General features: G+C 40.4%; 1 protein-coding gene across 1 annotated transcript in view; it reads right to left on the bottom strand.

Annotated features, from left to right (window-relative positions):
- Nucleotides 1-11,763, bottom strand: part of TDRD12 (tudor domain containing 12) — an 83,739-nt gene that overhangs the window by 25,189 nt on the left and 46,787 nt on the right. The window contains 4 exon segments of the mRNA XM_006016608.3: nt 334-433; nt 2,895-3,115; nt 3,235-3,374; nt 6,838-6,955. Of these exon segments, the coding sequence (XP_006016670.1) occupies nt 334-433; nt 2,895-3,115; nt 3,235-3,374; nt 6,838-6,955 (579 nt within the window).

Below are 11,763 nucleotides of genomic sequence, written 5' to 3'. Positions count from 1 at the left end.
CTGCAGCTCCTACAGATGAGGAAGATGTACCATATCTAACTAATTGATAAAGTTTATTATATTGACTGTGAGATGATGCTAAAACAGAGAACATTTTTGCATCCATCTTTTGTAAACTTTGTTGTAAAGAGAAACGATCACTTTCACTTTCCTGAGCAAAAGCAAGCAGTCCGCTAGAAGAGAGCAGAAAGGAAAATGGGTCGTTCCAAGGGCTCAAAATGTATGTTATTCTACTGATATTATGAACTGACAATCATATTATACCAGAATGATTGCTAGCAATCAGACTGGCATATTAGACATTAAAAACAAGACAAAAGTCTAGTAACTTACTGTGACATATCCAGCCGTTGATCTAATTTGATCTGAAGACTTTGGAGGGAAATCTATTTGTAAATTAACTTGATGCCGATCTGGACATATCCTCATATCCCTGCATATTTATAACACAACAAAGGAGGAAAAGGCTTAACAAGGATAAACAAAGCCAATTCCATCCTCCCCCCTGAATTTTTAAGACAGCAAACTGAAGTGCTTTTTGACCATAGAGTCATCTGTCAATTTCAGGAGAAATAGTAGGTGAAAGATTAACAAGAATTTATGAGCATAAATTTCAGAAGCTAAGTCAAGAAACTATTGGAAAAAAATCCTATTCTTAAATTAACAGCTGTTCATGGAAAGAATATTCTATTTTATTATGAAGTATGTGAAACTCAACAGCAGCATTGGGGAATTCAGAACTGAGGATTATTTGCTTATATCTTGATAGCACCTAACAGGCCACAATAAGTGTTTGGCTATAACCCAGTTACTGATGTGACTACAGTATAATGGAGATATACCCAAGCTGATTTCATAAAACTTAGTTCAGGTACTGGCAACAGACTATATCTGGTAGCACAAAGCTAAATATAAAACTAGTCTCTCAATTACCCAGATTCTCACGAAGATCTTGCAGCCCATGCTGATTTCCATATTCTTACAACAAGACTATCACCTGCAACCAAACTAGCTGGTTTAAAGCTAGTTCAGGTGCATCCACACTAAACTACAAATACAGCAGAGATGTGGAAAAGGGTATGAAATGGTGACTTTGGATAATGAGAATGAGGAAGACTCTATGGCCTAAATCCCCTTCCAGTCCTATGTTTGTATATACCTATATTGCCAGTGTAGTCACAAGCTACATAACTAAGAGCTGGGACACAACTGGAGGAACCATTCATTAACACATGTGCATATTAAATGCTCTATCATAGCTAGAAGGAAGCAGACATTTATTGTTATAAATTTGGTTTACTTTAAGCAAAAGATTAGAAGAATAAGTCATTTCAATATACCCTCCAAGGAGTTTTTGATATCAAGTCTCAAAATTACATTTGTGATGAGTATTCTGATTTATGAAACATCACAACTAGGGACCTACTCAAATCGCAATTTTCACAGAAACTGTGAAAAACGGCAGTTCCCACGATTCTGCACAGAATTGCTGGGGGAAAGATAGCTTACTAAAAATAAAACGCTGCAGAGGACACTGTGGCCCAGCCTCACAGTCCACAGGGGGTGAAGGGGGAAGGAGCTGCCAGCACAAAGGGAAGCAGCCAAGATGGTGGCCACAACCTCCACCGTTGATTGGCATGTCCACATGAAAGGCAGCCTTCTCTACCAATCAGCGATGACGGGCAGGGCCACCAGATCCCCTTGGACAATCAGCAGTGGTGAGGAGGAAAGGGCGGAGGAAGAGACACCATGAAAAGATTGAAAAAATGGCAACCAGCACCACAATCAGCCTGCAAAATTGCCCATCTGCCACCTCAATTTGGGTAGGTCCCTAATCATAACAGAAATCCATAGTGTAAAATTAGCAGTATGCTAGGGAAAATACTACACAGAGACAATTGAAATGAAAGAAAATTTAGTCCCCATTTTCCTCATACCAATGCTTAAAAAATAAGTTATCACACTTACTCGAATCCAAGACGACTCAAAGTTAAAGACAAGTCCCCAATAAATAGATTATATGCATGGAAAACCATAAATGTGTTATAATTTTTCACATAGAGAATTTAATTACTAGTGAGCTGGCTTAAACGAATCCCTCCCATCACTGCGATGGGGAATGGTACAGCAATAAGGGGGGAGCATATGGTCTGCCTCTATGCCACTTGCCCCACCACACCTGTGTCAATCAGAACCTATACCCCTGCTGCCTGCCTTCCCCCTCCCATCAGTGTTTCTCCCCCTCCCTCAGTCTGCCCACTTCCTACTCCCCACTGCCTTTCCCCCTGCCATCACATACCCAATGTAGCAGCTCTGACTCTGGCCCAGGGCATGGAGCACAAGGTGCCTGGCCCCAGCCAGATAGTAGTGATGGCAGCAGCACCTTTGGCTCTGGTTGGGGCTAGAACTGCAGCAGCTCTGCCACTGCTGCAGTCTTCCTTGCACTCCCCTGGGCCACACACTGCACACTCCGCAAGTGTGCCCTCTGGGTTGCACACTGCATTGTCTCTGCAACATTTCCCCCTCCATCACCACACTACTAACCCAGCTGTGGCCAAGCAACTGTGGCAATGGCAGCTCCAGTATTTAAATCCAAGATGAGGCTCCCACCTCCTATGCTGAACTAATAAAAATCACCTCTTGTTTTTGAGTAAATATGGTACTTACTTGAAAGGAGATTACTATGCAGCACCTTCAATATCGAAGGGAAACCAACAAGAGACCTGCCGCATTATTAAAAACCTGCTCTCTTAGGGAGGCGTGACAAGTTTTCCTCAAATATTAAACAACTTTTGTCAAAACTTTGGGGGGAAAAAAGCCATTATTCAAAGCAAATAGCTCTTTGCACAAGTTATTTTAAGTAGTCTGCTAGAATAGATTATGCATTTTCTTACTTGCAAACCCCAAGTGTTTTAAGATAACGACAAAGAGGCCTTGCTAGTTTCATATCTTCTTTAGCTTTGAGCACTCCAGCTGCAAAGTCACTCAATTCTGGTGGAATTTTAGCATCTGTGTGTTCCAAGTAATGCAGCACACCAACTGCGTGGCATCCATTTCTTTCAGTCAGCAACAAGATCGATTTTGCTTTAGTAAATTTGTCATCTTTCAAAGAACTCTTCAGAAAAAGGAAAGAATATTTTTGTTTTTAAAATGTCGTCCACTAAGTATGCGGCAACATATTAGTAATTAAATGTTAACCAGCAGAACTAAAACATCTTGAGAGTTAAATCAAACCTTTTCTATGCCACTTCGAAAGTTATCAGACATGCTGTGTAAGCGTGTACCAAAGACACTTGGAGAGGACGGAAAACTGAAATGTACCACACAAGTTGCATCAGTAATTCCCAAGTATTTCATGCAGTCATCAGTTGAAACTGGAAGAGAAAGCAAGCCACAATACATCATATTTACATATTACAAAGTATTTTTCTGGTGGACTAAAAGACAAAAGATCCAGCTGAGGCATGTCCCACAAAGAAGTTATAATTTGAACGTTATCATTTTGATGCTGTGTTGTGTAAAAATATCAGGAGGTAAATGCCCTGGAGAGAAAATAACTATTTAGACAATGTTGGCAAAAATACAAACAAATATAAACTGGCCATGAATAAATTTAGGGGGGATATTCGAAAAAGTTTCTATTCATTAGGGCAGTCGGATTTTTAAACAGCTTTCTAACAAAAGCAAAGAAGTGGCTCCTTAAAAAAGACAAAAAGCAGCAGCAGCTTGATACATTTATGAAAGGAATTCTATAATATGGTTGCCTGCAATAATGGGGGACTAGACTCTATGACTCAAGGGATTTCTTTTATTCCTTTGCATATTCACTCCCCTCCCAAGATTGTGCCACTTTGGCAATACATTTGGAAGTCCAACCTTCCTTTTGCTGGAATATTTTCTTAAAAAAACAAAAATCAAAGGAGTTTTGTTACTGCTGATCTCATGCCTGTTGATACTTTATGTACCTCAACTTATTTTTGTAACCTCCTTCTACATGAATGGAATAGTGTCTTGAGTTTTCTGGGAAACGTATTATGGTCTCAGAAGCTGCTTTGAACTTGACAGCTAAGCTTAAAAACGGGACTCTTTCTTGATCATTTTCCCTAATGAACTCCCTGGAATAAAAAAACAGATAAACTAAAAGCTTGATAGAGTAAGGAATTTCTCTGCAGATGCTGAAAGAAATTCCAGATTTTGATGGTAGGAATTCCAAGACTGCAAAGAAACTACCTGGATATTTGTACCCTTTAAAAATAAATATATAAATAAAACCACACACTCACACTCTAGTATTTTCCCTTATCATGATCTTTGAAATCTGGCCAAAGAAGAATCTGTTATTTTCCCTAGTTGAGACCATACTCCCTTGTATTTTTAGGGAGAGCAAGATAAATTATTTCCCAAGTCCTGTATTTGGAAAAGCATCTATTTTCCAGGTTTACAAAACTCTGGCAACTGAGCAGCTCATTTGACTTCAAGTTTACATAAAACCTGTTCAAGGAAGAAATACCTGACCATTTCAGGCAAGTGAGTTTTGATCACGAGTGTTTTCAAGGCACTACTAAATGTAGATATGCTCATTTCATTGTGAAGGTAAACATTTGGAAAACAAGTTCTGTGATCTAAGTGAAGGTCATATGAAAAAAAGGAGGTTGTTGAGAAACACAAAAAGAAAGCAGCCCTTCAGATCTACATAGGATAGAAAGCTATATGCACCAAAAGGAATTCCTGATTCTGATACTAGTGATTCCAAAATGGTTTGTGAGAAACTGCTCTTTGCAGTTAACAGATCAGCACTGCTGGAAGAGCCCACTGATTTGTGACAGATGCACTAACAGCTACTCAACAATTAAAGCTCCCCTAACCTGTACTACTTACAGAGGATTGAAGAACATAGTTATTGGTATTCTGACCTAAGGTCTACTTCCTTTTTGCATTTCTGGACAACCTCTTGTATCTTCATTTGAGGTGAAGACAGAAGCAACAATTTTTGCTTGATATGGCCACAGAAAGCAGTCTACAGCCGTGATCAAACGCCCAAATGCACGGCTGCAGACACCTTCAAACATGGCCAATCAGATGAAAGTGACCCCTTATTCCATGAGGTATCATATGAAAACGTTTCAAAATGCAGCGTCTTTTGTAACTTGTTTGTGGAGCTCCCAGCCTGCTGCTGTTTTCAGAATGAGAGGGAAAGGGGAGCAGAGGCAGTTCAGTCTGTTTTGTTCGGCTCTATCTCCCCCAAGGGTGAAGCAGGTGTATTAGAACACTCCTCAAATTGGGAGGCTCCAATTCACCCATGCCACCATTCAGCACCAGCTGGGTAGCCCTAAGAACGAGCTCCCTCCACTGCCTTTCCCCACTCCCGTTGTGAAAACGGAGCACTGGCAAAGCCATGGCCACTGCTATGGGAACCTGGCTGCAAGCTCCCAGGGGGCAGCTAGATTCCCCTCCCCCTAGAACCAACAGTGAACTTCTGTTTGGTCTGGGGTAACACTGTAAAATCAGAATGGTTTGCAGAAAAACATTCCGAGTTACAGCTGGGAGCTCACTTCTGCCTGCACCTTACATCTTCACTTATATCACAGAACGTCTGGTGTGTTTTTAGTGTTATTTTTATTTTTGGTTCCAAAAAACATTTAGGGTGTTCTTGGTTTTTATTTAATTCTATGTTGTTATTGGTTCCAGAAAGAAGTTGAAGTTATATGCATCTCTTGTGTAGAAGATTGGAGATAACACTGTTGGACCCTAAGTCGGGTACTAGAAATTGAGCTCCAGGCTGAGTCAAAATAGCCAGAGATAAGACCAAGTAGCAAAATAAACTGATTCGCTTTTAAACTAGTCTTACATGGCACTGGAAGCCTACATACACGGATACATTACTGAGCATGGAGATAAATTAACTGTACTGAAGAAACGGAACAAGGACTTGTCAAGTAACCAGGCTCTTGGTTTTAATGTGTTGCCTTTTAATGAAGTCATAACTACAGAAAGTAAATCTGAGGTTTTAACAACCACAATATAATATTAACCTATGGCCTGAAAAGCTGCAGGTGAAAAATTAAGGAGCAAAGAAGTTTTGTTTTGATTTTTTTTGAACAGGTGGCAAGTTGTCTTTTATTCCTTTTTTAATTATTGAAATATATGATGCATTATCAACAACCTTGATATTTATTTAGATTTATATCCTACCCTATCGAAAGGCTCAGATGATAAATACAGCATCCTGGATTTGAATCTTTAATTTGAAAAGCATCCCAGGATTATGAGAATTTACTCTCATTTCTTCACTGAACTATCTACTTACCTAACTATATTCTGTTAAGATGTACTGTTCTTTTTGTTTGGTTATGCTCTAATTCTGCTAGAAACATACAGAAGTTCTAGTCTAATAAAGATTCTCAGAGACACATTTGCATTTAATACTGCTGCCTTCAAGTCTTTCAGGGGCTAAAATATAACTGGTTTGCACTAGCACCAGCAAATTTTACATCAGTTTTGTACACCAATTTAAGTTGCACTAGGATCCAGGGTGGAGACGAACACCAGTCTCTCTGGTAGCTACTAGGCTAAATACTATTACAGCTCATCAACCTTAGGTGGCAGCAGAGCAAGTAATATGCTACTTGTATTGAGAAAATTGTTACCCAAAGGCAGCTATTGACACAGCACCTACACTGGTATATTCTTACTGCAGTTTTCCCTGGGAAACTGTTCATGGTTTCTACTCTGTGTTTACTCTTCATTAACACTAGTGTAAATACATTATATAGGCTAAAAGCAATAACAGATTGCTGCTTAGAATCAGCTTCTTAAAAATGAAAAGAAAGCACTTACCTAACACAACATGAGTGCCAGGACTAAATTTTTTTCTCCATTGCTCTTCAACATATTTGAAATGATACTCAATTTCCTTGTGTATTTTTAAGCAAAATATTGCATTGCTCTCCACTACCTGAAACACAAGAGTTGTCTCTCCGGTAAACAGTAAAGAAATGAAATATGATTATACTAATTATTACTGCAGCTTAAAGTCCTATGAAGCTTTGTTCAAGTGATACATCATTATAGACTTATTTGGTTTATGTGAAGAAGGGATACCCAAGAAACCGTTCATTTAGAAGTAATTCTATGCAATTGCACTTAATTTACTTTGATGAACATTATCTATACAATATTCCAGGCATTAAAAGGACTTCGCTAACAAACATTTTAACATTATCTAACAAAGTTAACATTTTCAGTGGTTGGGTATTCCAGCTATGCCACAGAACACTCATGAGAGGTATCCCATATATTTTTTAAAGGATCTTATTTATAATTATCCATTATACTTTCCTTACTCTTGAGTAAAATGCGCAGTGCTGGTGTATTTTCCACATTTCTATATTAAAAAAAAAAAACCCGAAATGTAGTGTCAAGCAACTGCATCTAGGCCATATGAATTAGGAATAGGGACCTCTTCAAACAGCTTTTCCATTTTTTTTAAGTTATTCTTGCCTATCATTTCAATCTCTGAATTTAGTTTCACCATTTTTGTTAATAATTCAAGTATCATTACTTGATTAAAATATGTGGTAGCAGGAAAGCATGAAGCAAACAATGATAAAGACTGTGAAATAAACATTTAATTGAAATACCACAGACTGAAATGTAATTTTATCATTCTGGAAGGTTAAAAGCCAGTTTAGACCTCCTATTGTATTAAAGGTAAAGACTGGATTTAAGTAATTCAGTTCCTTAAGTGTTCTCCTGTTGCTACATTGCTTGCTTTGTGCAAGGTAATTTATTTTCAAATATAACAGATTTACAAAGGCAAGCAATAGCAGACTATGTTGGATTTGGGGAAAAATGAATTGCAAGGACTTTTCAAGAAGGACAAACAACTAGTTGCTATATGAAGTTTTGAAATGTAAACCTTTTGCTGGATCTCAGAAAGGAACATCATAATACATGTAAGTACCCTTCAACATCAACTATTGTTATCCATCCTTCTTTGCAATAGGAATTATATACATGAAGTATGCATTAGGAATGTATCTATAAAAAGAATATTATGGCTGTCTAGTCAACCACTAAGAGCATGTATTATGATGTTCCTTTCTAAGATTCAGTAGAAGTTTTACATTAAAAAAATAACAATTAAGACTGCCCTTTAATTCAGCAACCTGGTGCATGTAGCTTCTTGATAGTCTTTAACTACATAATCATGTAGTATTTGTACCTGGCCACTGTCTTATTCACTGCCCAGAAGGCATGGAGATCACAGAGTAGATAAATGGATATAAAAGGTAACATTCAATATTCAAATATTTGGCCCCATATTAAGAGTACAAAATGTTCATTTCAGAGAAATTTACACTGGTGCATAGTACAGGGTACATTTACCCCAAAGTTGTAACAGACATGATGTACTACTAAGGATACTTCACAAGAGCTGCAGTTCTTACCAAGACAAACCAACTTAACATCTGAGGTAAACATTACAGCATGCACTGGAAGTTTGCTGGGGCCAAGACACCTTGAAATCTGGGACTATTACTTTTGTTGGTTACACAGCAGTTAAAAAAAATTACCAAGGCTTCTCATGCAACATCAGTCCTCAAAAATTCCTAGAAAACAGTAATATTGGTCTTCTCCCAATTATGACACTTTAGCACTCGCACACACTTTTTACTACTCAGTAGTTCGACTGTTCCACCTGTACTAAGGCTACTTCTATGTCAGCTACTGGCCTGTCCCTCCTTGCAGACTGGTATTCCATGGACTAGAGAGGCAGAGAAAAATCTCAGAGAAAGCACATGCTATATCTTTCACAATTACTCTTTATTGGTCCCTAGGGCTTTTGGGAGAATAAGGATGCCATGCAACCCAATACAGGTGGTACAGTTTGATACAAGTGCACTTTGTGCACTGAAGGTACTGGACAAAGGAAAGAAGCTCATACTGATGGGAAAGTGCTGCTGACTTGAGATGACCATAAATGATATCAGAATTTCAAAGTGGCTACATTTCAAGAGATCTAAGCAGTACTGCCCCCAGAGATGTGGAAACAGATTATCAGCATGAGGATTCTCTTCTATAGAAAAGCTCATGTCAACAATCATCTGGAAACTAGCAAAGCCTAACTGATACTGGTTCATGACCAACCACTTTGGCATGGGTAAATAAATTCCTGGAAATTCTGTGTATTTGGTATGTACTGCCATGAAGAAATTGTTGGTACAGGCAGTCCTCAGGACAATATTGAAAGGTCTGCACACAGGTTTCCAGAACTATGAAGGCAATTAACACCACCCATGTCTCCACTATATGTCCCCCCCTCCACCTTCCCAACCATGCATTCGGGTACAAACAAAGGAAGGACTTCTCCATTAGTTGCAAGAAGTGGTAAACAAAAAGCTTGACTTAAATCGCAATCAAATGGTGTGGAAAGATATACAGACCACAGTATTCAAGAACTTAAATATCTGTCATAACAAGGGGGTGGAGGGCAGATTGCTTGCAGAACAGCCCCACTAATCTGAACAGGGCAAGCATTCTCTGGTTCTGTGTGACCCTGCGTAGCCAATTTTGCCTCAGCCAATGAAACTTTATATACAATATCTGGCTCCAAATACGGGCTTAAAAGCTGTCACATGAATGTAGAGTATGTCTTTGTAAGAATGAAGGCCAGATGGAAGTCCTTAAGGAAGACTCAATGTCAGAAAGCTACATGACAAGCAAGGTGAAGGCCAGCTGTTTTGTATATTTGCAAAGCATAATAGTAAGAGCTCTTAGGAGATGCATGAGATGTGGAGCAAGAGACACTGACCATTAAGGGTTTCAGCTACCTTCTACAAACACTTAGAATAGCCCTGACACAGAAGCTTTTGCATAGCAAACTACTTTGTGAAATGGCATGAAGGGGGTCATGCAACATCTCACATGCCTATGGATGTTGGTATGTGCGACTGAACAAGTGTTCTGAAAGTGAGTATATACTTTTCCTTCTAATTTATTGAACAGAACATGAAGCATTTTAAAATTAAAGGAACACCTTTGCTAGAGTGGTAGTTCTCTTGGACTGCAGCTGTTCATGCTGTGCAGCTACCTGCTATCCCAGAAAGGGTGCAGAATCCACTTATAGGAAAATCTCAAGGCTGACATACTAATGACTAATCTCAAGGAGTGTGTTATGGTAATCCAGCTTGCCACTGCTGATATTGTACCTCTCCCACTCCTCCACCAGAGCCTGGGACATCTCCACTGCAAGCCAGAAGACTTGCTCCAGGTTTTGTAGTTTTTGGACACATCTCCTGGATGTCCCCAGCAACCTGAGCACACACTTTTTCACAATGACAATTTCCTACAACCTCAACCCACCTGAGGATGCTACCAACTCTCCTTAGCAGGCAGATTCTCCTTGTAGCCTTTCACTGTGTATTAAAGCACACCCTTGAATAGCTGCCTCTAAGGAATTATTGTTCCATCCTCCACAAAAGATGCATCTTCAATACATTTCTTATTTCTATCATGATGTTGCTATGTTTTGTCCCCATTTTGGGCAAATCACCACAATGGGAAGTAACAGGATACCCTGAATAACTAAAGGGCCTGAACCAGGTTCCCTATGCCTCCCTTGCTTGACATTATTTCATTCATTTTAGGGATTTTTTTTTGGGGGTGGGGGGGGGGGGGGGGGGAAATTAAGGGGGGGTGCGGGAAATTAATACAGAGTCACTAAAGACTTTGTGAAGTGCCTTCTCTGGCATTTTAAAGAATGTAAAATAAGTAAGTGCAAAAACACAAGTTGGTGCAGGATAACTGCCATTTCCATAATTGCACGTATTTTCCAGTCATCTCTGTAACTCTCAATACGTTCAGATATTTAGGAACACCTAGTTCAGGGGTGGGCAATTATTTTGGGCAGAGGGCCACTTACCCAGTTTTAGCAAGCTGTCAAGGGCCCTATGGGTAGCCGCTGGGGCAGCCCCCCCCCTTCACAGGTGCCCCGCCCCCTGGTCACCATCTTGGGACCAATGTCCCAGGGCCAGCGCCAGTGGGGCCCAGAGCAGGGCGCAGGCTGGCAGGGGTCTGCAGAGCTGGGTTGGGCTGCACCAGCATGGAGAGCGGGGAGCTGGACTGGCTCCATATAGCTCCTGCCAGCCGGGACCCCTGTACTCCTACCACCCCACCAGCGCTGGCCCCAGGACACCTGGGGAGACGATCCCGATGTGAGGAAAAAGAGGGAAAGGGGCCAGGAGGCTTCCTTGGCTGACCAGAGAAATCCAGGGCAGCCTGCGGACTAAAAGGGGAGCATATAAAAAGTGGAAACGGGGAGAGATTACCAAAGAGGAGTATACCTCCTCTGCTCGCACTTAGACGGGCCAAAGCTACCATGGAGCTGAGGATGGCATCCCAAGTAAAGGATAACAAAAAAATGTTTTTTAGATATATAGGGAGTAAAAGGAAGGCCCAGGGTGGAATAGGACCCCTGCTAAATGGGCAGAAGCAATTGGTGACAGACAGGGGGGACAAGGCTGAACTCAAAGAGTTCTTTGCCTCAGTGTTCCTAAGCGAGGGGCAGAACAAGGCTCTCATTGGGATTGTAGAGAGGCAGCAGCAAGGCACCAGATTGCCATGCGTAGACCCTGAGATGGTGCAGAGTCACTTGGAGGAACTGGATGCCTTTAAGTCTGCAGGCCCGGATGAGCTCCATCCGAGGGTGCTGAAGGCACTGGCTGACGTCATTGCACAGCCACTGGCGGTAATATTTGAACA

Source organism: Alligator sinensis, unplaced genomic scaffold (genome assembly GCF_000455745.1).
Source record: "Alligator sinensis unplaced genomic scaffold, ASM45574v1 scaffold170_1, whole genome shotgun sequence".
Taxonomy (NCBI): domain Eukaryota; kingdom Metazoa; phylum Chordata; order Crocodylia; family Alligatoridae; genus Alligator; species Alligator sinensis.
This window is presented reverse-complemented; position numbering and strand designations above follow the sequence as displayed.